Here is a 13,163-nt window from a genome sequence, read left to right as displayed (position 1 = left end):
AACAACTCAGTTCAAAAAGGGACAAAGGACTTGGACAGACATTTCTCCAAGTACATACAAATGGCAAATATGCACATGAAAACATGCTCAACACCACTAATCGTTAGAGAAATGCAAATCAAAACTACAATGCGATGCCACCTCACACCCATTAGGATGGCCACTATCAAAAAAAAAAAAAAAGTGCTGAGGACAGGGAGAAACTGGAACCCCTGTGCACTGCTGGTGGGGAATGTAAAATGGTGCAGCTGCTGTGGAAAACAGTTTAGTGGTTCCTCAAATAATTAAAAATAGAATTACCATATGATCACATACTCCACTTCTGGGTATATACTCATAAGAATTAAAAAACAGAATCTTGAAGAGGTTTGTATACCCACAGTCATAGCAGTATCATTCACAATAGCTAAAATGTGGAAGCAACCCAAGGGTCCATTGGAGAATAAATGAATAAAACATGGTATACACATACAATAGAATATTACTATGCCTTAAAAAGGAAAAAAAAAATCTGACATAACATGGACAAACCTTGAGGACATTACATTTAGTGAAATAAGCCAGTCAGAAGAAGACAAATAATATGACATGTAAATCAAATAAGAAGACATATAAGTATGATTCTACTTATATGAGAAATCTAGAGTAGTCAGAATCTTAGAAAGCAGGATGGTGGTTGCCAGGAGCTGGGGAAGAGGGAATACTGAATTACTGTTAAATGGGTATAGAGTTTCAGTTTTGCAAGATGAAAAGGGTTCTAGAGATAGATGGCAGGGATGGTTGCACAATATTAATATACTTCATGCCACTGGATTTTAAAATGGTCAAGACAGTATGTACTTTACCACAGTAAAAAAAAAAAAAAAAAAAAATGGGAATGGGCACGATGGTTCATGCCTATAATCCTAGCACTTTGGAAGGCTGAGAAGGGATGATCACTTGAGCGCAGGAGTTCGAGACCAGCCTAGGGAACATGGCAAGACCTGGTCTCTACGAAAAAAATGTAAAAATTAGCTGGCTATGGTGGTGCACACCTGTGGTCCCAGCTACTTGGGAGGATCACTTCAGCACAGGTTAGGCTACAGTGAGCTGTGATCTCACAACTGTACCCTGCCTGGGTGAGAGACAGAGAGACCCTGTCTCAACAAAACAAAACAAAACAACACAACTGGGCAGGGCAGGGCACAGTGACACACACCTACAGTGACACACACCTATAGTCCCAGCTACTCAGGAGGCTGAGGCAGGAGGTTCACTTGAGGTCAAGAGTTTAAGGATGCAGTGCACAATAATCATGCCTGTGAATAACCACTGCACTCCAGCCTGGGCAACAGTGAGACCCCCGTCTACCAAAAAAGTAAAAAATAATTTTTAAAACTTGGGACAAAAAATTTAAATTCGTTTAAAAATAAAGAGGGGCTGACCCTCAAATATGTAGAAATAAAAATACACAAAAAGAACATTATCATACAGTTGTAACAGAAGAAATATATAGTCAATATAGGCTCTCTTCTATATTAGCAAACTAGCTCATTTTTGATAACATGTTTCTTAACATGTTGGAACTAACAGGCACACACAATGCTTTCAAGAAACACTTTACAACTGCATCTATATAGCAATATTCAACTGTTTACAAACACAGTTTTCACTGAACACTGCTTTAAATTATAATCCCATTATATACACCAAAGTTTTTCGAATTTAACCAGATTTAAATAGAACACAGCAAACCTTAGTTATTTGTAGGTGATTTATCTATACAGAAATTATCATTTTATTAATAATCACCAGTGATGCTTCCCCTCCATTTTCACTACCACCACGCTACTGAAAGCCTATTATAACCTTCTACAAATGAAACAGCAGCCCCAACTCCTGCCAGACTCCCACCAGAGTGGAGTCAGTCCACCTTATCACTTTCAACCCGCTTCCTCTGCCCAAAAACACTTACCAGCCTCCGATCTCTGAGCGACCCCAGGCTCTTTCCTAGCAAAGCTACATTTCCTCAAGCCTCCTCCAGGGCTTCCTCGGTTCAAAGGGCTTACTTTACCTGTGGGTGTGTACCACTTTATTTTCTATTTTATTCTGATTAAATAATTAAATCTGATTAAATTAGAAAAATTTTGATGTAATGGGATTATAATTTAAAGCAGTGTTCAGTGAACACTGTATTTGTAAACAATTGAATATTGCTATATAGATGCAATTGTATTTTATTCTATTTATTTCTAAAATAAACCATTTTATTTTCTATTTCTGTGACCACTCACAGTTCTCCCCTTTCTTGGCATTTCTTCTCCTATAAACTCTGCCAATCCAAAGTAGGTGCATTCATCCTTCAAAGCTCCCTCAAGTCTCATTACAAGCAGCCTTGACTGAATTCTCCATTCATTAGGCCAATGCAGTAACTGACCTTTAGATGTACAACTGATAGTGCTTTATCATGCAAACACATATCTACTTGCTACTTATTTTGAATGTGAACATTACCTCCCTAACTGGGTAACAAACACCTTAAAGCCTATCTCACACTTCTGGCTTCTCCACAATTAAGACTACATAACTGCTGGGCACGGTGGCTCACGCCTGTAATCCCAGCACTTTGGGAGTTCAAGGCGGGCGGATCATGAGGTCAAGAGTTCGAGACTAGCCTGGCCAACATGGTGAAACCCTGTCTCTACTAAGAAGACAAAAATTAGCTGGGCTTGGTGGCACATGCCTGTAATCCCAGCTACTCGGGAGGCTGAGGCAGGATAATCGCTTGAACTGAGAAGGCGGAGGTTGCAGTGAGCCAAGATCCCACCACTGCACTCCAGCCTGGGCGACAGAATGAGACTCTGTCTCAGTGGAGAGGGGGAAGACTACCTAGCCATATCCAAATTAAGTCCTTATTATATACGTGTTAACTGAGTTAATACAAATAATATATAAAGTAAATTAGAATATTCTATTTTAATGGCTTTAACATTAATGTGCATATCATTTGAATCCTGTTTAATCATATCCAGAAGTTTAACAAGTGTGTCCTAATGTTCAGGAATTTAAGGATAAAAACAGATTGATCCTCATTAATTTTTCACCTTTCAGATTAGCAAAAATTAAAAGACCAACAATTCAATGCTGATGAGGGTACAGGGAAAACAGTACCTCCACACAACCAAATGGAGTACAAATTGGTGCAATGCTGTGGAAGCTACTGTCGAATTTCTCTCTAAAGGTGAATATCAAAATATTAAATATTCATATTTTGACCCAACAACTTCACATCCGGGCATTTATCCTTTATATATATGTGTAAGTATTCAGAAATATATGCAAAAGTTGTTCATAGCTGCAATGACTGTAAAACTGCAAGAACAGTGCCTGATACATGCTATACACAAAAACACTTCTGAATGAATAATTTAAACAGTGAAAGCCATTGAAGATGTACATCAAAAAAGTACTGGGTAAGTTATGGTACATCTATAAGATAATAGAACTACTACAATAAATCTGCTGTAATAAATTTTCAGGAAATACTGTTAAGAAAGATTGTCATGGTGCAAAACTCTAGGGAATACTATTCACAGATACTACAAACAGAACAGTGTCCCCACTCCCTCAACCAGACTCTGTGCAGTTGGAAAAGGTTTTAAAATGAAAGAGAAGAAACCAGCCTGGCCAACATGGTGAAACCCTGTCTCCACTAAAAATACAAAAATTAGCCAGGCGTGGTGGCACATGCCTATAATCCCAGCTACTCGGGAGGCTGAGGCAGGAGAATCGCTTGAACCCGGGAGGCAGAGGTTGCGGTGAGCCAAGACCGTGCCATTGCACTCCAGCCTGGGCAACAAGAGCAACTCTCTGTCTCAAAAAACAAAACAAAACAAAACAAAACAAAAACAAAAAACCTTAAAAAATTGAAGAGGAAAACAAGACTGCCCATGAGAGCACATCAGGATAGTTAATTAAGGAAAGAAAATGGAGATTTTTGCTAGTTTGTTTTTAGATTAGGGGATTATCCATTTTGTTAACAGTAGAACCTTAGCTACAGAGTACTTTGTTTAGTATTATTGTATACACTCATGTTTTCAAGAAACCACAATTTTTCACTTCAAGTGATAAAAATTTTTTTATATCAATCCTTTTGAATAGAAATAATCCCAAGCTGTAAAATTATATACTAACGTATCTTAAATAGAATATACTCATTATGGGCCACGGGCAGTGGCTCATGCCAGTAATCCCAGCAGTCTGGGAGGCTGAGGCGGGCAGATCATGAGGTCAAGAGTTCGAGATGAGTCTGGGCAACATAGTGAAACCCTGTCTCCACTAAAAATACAAAAAAAAATAGCTGGGCGTGGTGGCGGGTGCCTGTAATCCCAGCTACTTGAGAGGATGAGGTAAGGAGAATTGCTTGAATTTGGGAGGCAGAGGTTGCAGCGAGCCAAGATCAAGCCACTGCACTCCAGCCCAGGTGACAGTGCAAGACTCCATCTCCAAAAAAAAAAAAAAAGGGCACATAGTCATTACGCTTTTTTGACATAGGGCTACTGGTTTCAAAATCCCAAGAAGTTCTGGAATGACATTTTTGACCTCATGTCTGTTTTTCCTACCATAGCTCTTCCAGTCTCTCCCTTGTTAACTAATTTCTACTCAACAATATGTTGATTGCTTAAAAATCATTTAATCAACTGTGTATAAATTAAAATACACAGCCTTGCCTTAGAACATCAGGAATATGTGGTCTGATACATAGACATGACTGTATCTCTTTTGACTTCTGACGATTTTTAATTCTCAGTTCCCAAAAGTAAATAAGTTTCTCCATAGCATTATTCTAAATATGTGATATTCACTAAACTTTTATTGTTCTAAGTAGTTTCATCATAAAACCTAATCATTCAAAAATTAACCAACTTCTGAAAGCAATTCCATTGCCCTAGATGCTGTGGCTCTAAAAATATTCAATTAAAGGTCATCATGAGAAATGATTAAATTTTTTCCACTTTTATTTGGCAAACTATATGGTATTTTACTGACATTGTAACTTTCTACCTAAAGTCTATGAGATAATTTATTATATCCAATTGTTTCATCAATCTGACATCTTAAAGATTATACCTTATGAAAATCACTTTTTTTCTCTTTTGGGAAGACAAGATAAGGCAACGTTTATAAAGACAGTAATAGGGGACGGGCGCGGTGACTCACGCCTGTAATAATCCCAGCAGTTTGGGAGGCCGAGGCGGGTGCATTATGAGGTCAGGAGATCGAGACAATCCGGGCTAATATGGTGAAACCCCGTCTCTACTAAAAATACAAAAAATTAGCCAGGCATGGTGGCGGGCGCCTGTAGTCCCAGTTACTTGGGAGGCTGAGGCAGGAGAATGGCGTGAACCTGCAAGGCGGAGCTTGCAGTGAGCCAAGATCATGCCACTGCACTCCAGCCTGGGTGGCAGAGAGAGACTCCATCTCAAAAAAAACAAAAACAAAAACAAAAACACAGTGATAGGTAGGATTCATGAAAAACATTATTAGTTTTTATTAAAAGGGTAGAAAGTGTATAAGCCATGAGGCTACGTGTATTTCTGGCATTCTAGCTGAAGCTATAAGTAAAATGCAGGGAGTTTAGTTACTCTTCAAAACAAAATATCTCTGGCATTATTTTATCTAAGCCAAATGAGACAGTTTTGAACACCAAATATGGAAAGTTTTATTTTAGTAAATTTATAATGAGCATACTATTTAATTTTACTGAGGTTAATAAAAGAGAAACTCTGTGATGAACAGAGCAAAGTAAGAAAATTTCTATTTCTATTTGTGAACAAAGTAGGAAGGCAAGGAAAGAGAAAAGGACAAGGCCTCTCCCGTGTCTCCCTCTTGGAGTACCACGGAGCAAAAGCCTACTGCAAGCATCTTCACTTAGTCCCCAGTCTTCTGTCCATGTCTCTAAAACACATTCCACTGTAACCACTACCCTACAGACCCTCTTATCCTCTCTGTCCTGTGCTTAGCCATATTCCTGAGGGGCCTCATGAAGTAGGGCTACTTAAGCATATCACTAGTCTGAATCTTTCTCAGAATAATAGAAAGTAATAAATTTGCTAGTCCTTCAACATAAATAAGGAAAAAAAATTTTTTTAAGTAATAAATTTACAATAACTGCTGGGGCAGAACATATAAATGAGCCACAATATTGTGCATGATACTGTCCAAATACCATGATAAAGGAGGAATTACAAAACAAATTACGGAAATATTTTAACTAGATAAATCAACTCTTTAAAAACAAGGCTAAAGATGAAAGTAAAATCATAAAAGACAAACAACTGGATAATAAGCATTTAAAATACTTGCTCTTGTTGGCCAGGTATGGTGGCTCATGCCTGTAATCCCAGCACCTTGGGAGGCCAAGGCGGGTGGATCACCTGAGGTCAAGAGTTCGAGACCAGTCTGGCCAACATGGTGAAACCCCCATCTCTACTAAAAATACAAAATTAACTGGGTGTGGTGGCACATGCCTGCAGCCTCAGCTACTCAGGAGGCTGATCGGGAGAACTGCTTGAACCTGGGAAGTGGAGGCTGCAGTGAGCTGAGACGGCGCCAATGCCCTTCAGCCTGGGCGACAGAACAAGACTTTGTCTCCAAAAAATAAATAAATAAATAAATAATAAAAAATAAATAAAAATTTAAGCAAGATACAAGTTTTCATCTAAAAATCACAAAGATCTGTTTTTAATAGCACCCAATAAAGGCAAAAAGTAACGAGATACGACAGGCATTATCTCACTTTGCTTGTGGAATTTAAACTGGCACTAAAATAATTTGGCAATATGTTTTCAAGAGTCTAAAATGTTATTACTTGATCCAATAATTCTACTCACAGGACTTTGTACAAATAATAAAATGTGAACAAACACTCAATCCTTATTTCAAAGTGAATGTAATAAAGAGATAAAATGCAATACTCCACTTGCTTGGATCACCAGTTTTGCTAAAACACAAATAAAGCAAAAAGCAAAAAACTGAAAAAAAAAAAAAAAAAATAGCCACCTTGCCTGCCCCTAGTCAGGCCATACTAACCCATTTACTAGCTCTACCCCTCACGACCTTCTGACTTAACCAAGACAGACTGCAGTACAATCCTGTAAGAAAGGGAAAAAACACACTGATACGTTTAAGAGTTTTCACATGACTGAAAATAAAAAGGGTTTTCCCAAGAAAGAAAAGAAAGTAATCTTCCAGATCGACTATGAAATATTACTTCCCCATTTATTTCATAAAGAAATCCAAATATATCTGTAAATAATTTCATTAGGCAGTAAGAATTATAACACAGCAAAGCAAAAATTTATTAGTCACATTGTAAGCAATTGATGGGCATTAAATAAAAGCTAAAACAACACATGTCAAACTCCCTGTGCCACTTTAGAAATAAAATTAAATATAAAAGGTTTATTTCTTAGAAAATCAGTTTAAAAGCTACATTAAATGGAAAATAAATCCCCTTATAAAAATATGAAAAGTATCAAAACACAAAATCAGTATCAATAAATAAGACATGTGTCTATTCCCATTCACAGAGAAGCCACCTGAGTTCTACATCATAAGAATGCTTGAGGTAAGTTCCAGCCAGAGCAACTAAGAAAGAAAAGGAAATAAAAGGCATACAAACAGAAAAGAAAGAAGTGAAATTATTCCTGTTAACAGATGGTAGGCTCTTAAACACAGTAAACCTTAAAGATTCCACACAAAAAACATATCAGAATAAATGAATTCAGTAAAGTAGCAAAATACAAAGTCAACATGCAAAAATCAATTGCATTTTTATAAACTAATAATAAATACGATGAAAAGGAAATTATGCAGTTTTTACAATAGCATCAAAAAGAAAAATATTTCAAAATTAACCAAGAAAATGAAAACCTGTACAATAAAAACTACAAAACATTGCTGAAAGATATCAAAGAACACATAAATAAATAGAAACACAGCTCATTTTCATGTACTGGAAGACTTAACTTTTTTTTCCCCATCAGTCTGTGTGGGAAAAGAAAGACTTAATATTGCTAAGATATCAATATCACCCAAACCAATTTACAGATTCACTGCAATTCCTCAGAAATAGAAAAACTCATTCTAAAATTCATGTGGAATCTCCAGGGTCCCAAACACCCAAAACAATCTTACAAAATAATTAAAGCTGGAGAACTCACTCTTCCTGATTCCAAGACATATTACATAGCTACTGTAATCAAAATTGTGGTACTGGCATAAAGGCAGACATCTAGACCAGTGGAATAAATCAACAGTCCAAAACCTTTTTGGCACCAGGACCAGTTTCATGGCAGACAGTTTTCCCACAGACCAGGGAAATGGTCTCTGGATGAAACTGTTTCACCTCAGATCATAAGGCATTAGGCTCTCATAAGGAGCATGCAATTTAGATCCCTTACACAAACAGTTCACAATAGGGTTCCTGAACCTATGAGAATCTAATGCCGCTGCTGATCTGACAGGAGGTGGAGCCCAGGCTGTAATGCTCATTCTCCTGCTGTTCACCTCCTGCTGCTCACCTCCTGCTGTGCGACCTGGTTTCTAACAGGCTGTGGACTGGTGCCAGTCCATGGCCTGAGGGTGGGGACCTTGGAACAGCTAACCTGGAAATAAAACTTCACATACACAAATACTTTTTGACAAGTGAGGGAAAGGACAGGCTTTTCAACAAATGGTGGGGAAAAACTGGATATCCACAAACAAAAGAACAAAGCTGGACACTCACCTAATACCATATACAAAAATTAACTCAAAAGAGATCAGGCTTAAATGTAAGACCTAAAACTATAAAACTCTTAGAGGAAAACACAGCGCAAAACCTTCACAGCATGAAGTTTAGCAATGATTTCTTGGATATGACACCAAAGGCATTGGAAACAACAATAAAAAATAAACAAATTGGAATTTCATGAAAAAATTTTAAGTTGTACATCAAAAGACACTATCAACAGAGTAAAAACAGCAAGCCACAGAATGGGAGAAAATATTTGCAAATTCATATATCTGATAAGGGATTATATCCATAATATATAAAGAACTCCTAAAACTCAACAACAATAAAACAAACCAATTCAAAAATGGGCCAGAGACTTGGCTATACATTTCTTGAAAGATACATAAATGGCCAAAAAGCACATGAAAATGTACAACATCACCATCTTTACAGAAATGCAAATCATAGCTACAATAAGATACCACCTGACACTCATTAGAATGGCCACTATTTTTTTTTTAAAAAAAAAAAAAAAAGGAAAATAAAAGTGTTGTTAAGGATGTGGAGAAATTGGAACCCTTGTGCACTGTTGAAGGGAATGTAAAATGGTGCAGCTGCCATGGAAAACAGTACAGTGATACCTCAAAATACTAAAAACAGAATGACCGTGATCCAGCAATTCCACTTGTGGGTATACAGCCAGAAGAATTGAAAAGCAGGGTCTCAAAGAGATACTTGTATACTCATGTCCACAGAATTATTCACAATAGCTAAGACGTGGAAGCAACAACCCAAGTGTCCATCAATGGATAAGCAAAATGTGGTATCCTATAACACAGAAATACAGAAGTAAAACCAGAAGAAACGGCTAAAATAATTAAGGTTGTTGCCTCTTGAAAGTGAGACTGAGGGGTGAAGTGAGTAAAAGATTACTATTTTTCTTTAAAAATGTATACCATCGTATTATTTAGTCTTTAAAGGGCAGAAAATTCTAACATAAACTACAGCATGTTAGAACCTTGAGGACATTAAGTTTAGTGAAATAAGCCAGTCACAAGAGAAATACTGTATGATTCCAATGATATGAGGTACCTGGAATAGTCAAAATCACAGACAGTGGAAGCAGAATAGTAACTGCCAGGGGCTAGTGGGAGGAGAGGAAAGGAAAGCTATTGTTTAATGGGTACAGAGTTTCAGTTTCAGAAGATGAAAAGAGTTCTGGAGATGGATGGCAGTGATGGCTGCACAACATTACCAACATATTTAACACCACTCAACTGTACACTTTAAAATGATGAAGATGATAGATTTTATATTATGTGTATTTTATCACAATAAAAGAATTGGAAAAGAAGAAAGCTCAAATGATATGAAATAAATTTTTTGTTAGATTTCAGTCATGGTTGCAGAATTTTTATCTGTATATTCAAACATTGGGCATTGATGTCTCAATTTTATTATATTAACAGTACATCATTAATAGTTGAAGGTCTCTCATTTCATTTACTCTCTTGTTCAGAAGAAACTGAATTCTCTAACACTTACCTAAACTTGTGGGCTTGATGAGAACATCAAGGACATCATAAAAGGGCAGGTTTTTTAACTGCACATCAGGATGGACAGGAGGAATTGGGGGAGATGGCTGCTGCATCTCAAATGTGGGCTTAGTATCTTGAAGCAGCACAGAACCAACAGGAGAGGATGGTGAGTGAGGTGTAACTGAAGTGGAAGGCAAAGAGTGGATTCCAGCCACGGCCAAGTCAGGTTCTACAGGTGATGAGCTACCATCCAAACTGAAAACCGATGATTTGATTGTGGATAAATCAGAAAGTCCTTCAAGAGTTCGTGGATATCGGCGTCTATACAATTCTCGGATTTTAATCTGAACCGCAGGGCTGCAGCCGCTCTTCAATAAATGCAGCGCCCTCATCAGGAGGTCATGCTTGCGTCCACTTTTATTCCGTCCAGCAAAGCCTAGTAATACTTGTAGTTCAGAAACCCTAAAACTAGAAACCATATTCTAAAAGGAAAGAAAAAAAACATAAGCCAAGTCACCCTCAAGCATACAAAAATCCTATCTAAAATATAATGTAAAATGTGATTTTTCCAGCATTCTATCAACTGGCATGTGCTAGTAACAGCATTTCACATACCACTTAGAATCATTACCATTCATAAGATAATCCCGTAAAAATTACATTCAAGTTATGGTGTTAATTATATTTTGTTGTATGAGATCTTAATTTTGTAATCTATAGTCTATTGTTTTCTACTAACCACTTCATTATCTGATTATGCTCTAATGTAAACAGATATTTGCTTTATGATTATAAAATCTATCACCAATGAATATACTCATTTTCAAAACCAACCCCTCTCAATATGCAATGTAATGTGTAATGTTTGTTACAGAATTATCACCAATGAAAAATCAAAATGTTAGATGTATAACTTTTGATGCTGAGTAGTAAATCTATAAAAATCAAGTCAGAACTCTGATCCAAAATGCAATGAATTTTTTACCCCAACTCAAACATTAAGGAACAAACAACATCATAAAGATATTTTAAAAAATATTAAAGCTAAAAATCACATACATCTTATTTAGCAGTCAGTCAAACTTCTAAAACGATTGAAATTCCCAGCTGGGTATCCAAATGACAAAAAGACCTTTGAAGAGCAAGGAAATGAGCAGTCATCAATCTTAAAGGGCAACATTTCCTCCACGCTACTCTACTGGCTTGTGCTTGGGTGTAAAACAAAAGGTTATAAGCAGTTTCAGCTTCACATCACACCTTCTATTTTTTCAGCAAAACTTAATGAATATTTTTAACCCCTTGCAGCCTCAGGAATCCACCTACTTAGTGATTTCCAGTCAATTCTGAACTCAGAGGCAAATCACACTTGGGTCAGATACCACACATGCACCATCTAGCAAGAAAGAGGAAGAACACCTGGAGCTGACCAAAGCCCTGTCAGAAACGTACCCAGGAGACCTACCTGTGGTTTGGTGTCCCATCCCACCCTCATCACTCCTCCAACCCAGCCCGTGCTACACACTCCACAGTCACTTAGGATTCCTTTTCAACCTGCTTGTCTCATCAGTATAGTGGAAATGTGGGGCAGTTTCTCTGTACTTTTAAGTCTCAGGGATGGCCCAGAAGCAATTGTTTAAAACTCTATATGGTTTTTAAATACTTGTTGGTATAAATACTTGCTAGTTTACTAAAATGCAAACAGATTTAAATATACCAAAGTCATCCATATACACTGTCATAACTGTACTTTGTGTACTATATATGTCTCCATATTTCATATTGTACAAGTGAGAGGATATTAAATTGTAATCCTGGCAGGCCATTTTATACTTTAATTCAGTGCTGTCCAACACAAATTAATAGAAGACACACATTAAACCTTCTAGTAGTCACATTAAAAAAACTGAGCCCAGAACAGTGGCTCATACCTATAATCCCAGTGCCTTTGGAGGACAACACAAGAGAATCACTTGAGCCCAGGAGTTCGAGACCACACTGGACAACATGGTAACATACTGTCTCTACAAAAATTTAAAAATTAGCCAGTCGTGGTGGTCAGTGTGCCTGTGGTCCGAGCCACTCAGGAGACTGAGGTGAGAGGATCACTTGAACCCAGGAATTCAAGGCTACAGTGAACTGTGATCACGCCACCATACTCCAGCCTGCGCAACATTAAGACTGTCTCAAAAATAATAATGATAATTTACATTAACATAGTTAACCCAATGTATCAAAACTATCTTTTCATCTCAACATGCAATCAATTTTTGTAATTTAAAAATAATCATTTTTTAAAGTGTCAGTGGGATATTTTTTCATACTAAGTCTTCAATATCTGGTGTATATTTTACACTGACAATACATCTCAATTTGGATTAACCACACTTCGAGTGCTTAAGAGCCACATGTGGCCACAAGCTACCAAACACTGGACAATGCAGCTCTAAATCATACTCTAAATAGCAACACATACCACAATGCCATGGTCACTGTATTTCAATTTGCTTTATTTCCTCCACATGCAAGATGAAGATTTTATTCATCTTACCTCTCTAGTGCAGACAACAAAGAAGGAAAACAAGAAAACTTTTGGCCTATCTCATAACAAACCAGTCACAGCTTACTCAACATCTCATGCATTAAATGGAAGACAACAGCTTCTTGGGAAGGGTTTACCCAAGCGAGTAATACGATGCATCTTTCCCTCAATCTTAGTAAATACTTCAACTGACTGTGGAACACTAACACTAAAAAAGGCAATCACACAGATACAATATAACTATGATTTTTTCTAATTCAGAATTCATTACTTTGCTTCACTCCTTATACTTACTGTCAGATACTCTTCATTTTAAGAATGTTTTACA

The 13,163-nt window shown here is 37.1% G+C and overlaps 1 protein-coding gene across 14 annotated transcripts in view; it reads right to left on the bottom strand.

Moving 5' to 3' along the window:
• Positions 1–13,163, bottom strand: part of LOC105499676 (protein inhibitor of activated STAT 2) — a 165,272-nt gene that overhangs the window by 127,299 nt on the left and 24,810 nt on the right. For 13 of the 14 annotated variants that reach the window (XR_011616891.1, XM_071085412.1, XM_071085413.1 and 10 more), the window contains one exon: positions 10,304–10,778. Coding sequence is in view for 13 of the 14 variants with exons in the window: in XM_071085412.1 (XP_070941513.1) it covers positions 10,304–10,778 (475 nt within the window). In the remaining variant the exon portion in view is untranslated. Of the gene's footprint in view, positions 1–10,303; positions 10,779–11,355; positions 11,429–13,163 lie in introns of all 14 variants that reach the window. The other variant, XM_011772491.3, reaches the window with a different exon arrangement.

Source organism: Macaca nemestrina, chromosome 19 (genome assembly GCF_043159975.1).
Source record: "Macaca nemestrina isolate mMacNem1 chromosome 19, mMacNem.hap1, whole genome shotgun sequence".
Classification (NCBI taxonomy): domain Eukaryota; kingdom Metazoa; phylum Chordata; class Mammalia; order Primates; family Cercopithecidae; genus Macaca; species Macaca nemestrina.
The sequence above is the reverse complement of the archived record's forward strand: the minus strand, read 5'-3'. Positions and strand labels throughout refer to the sequence as shown.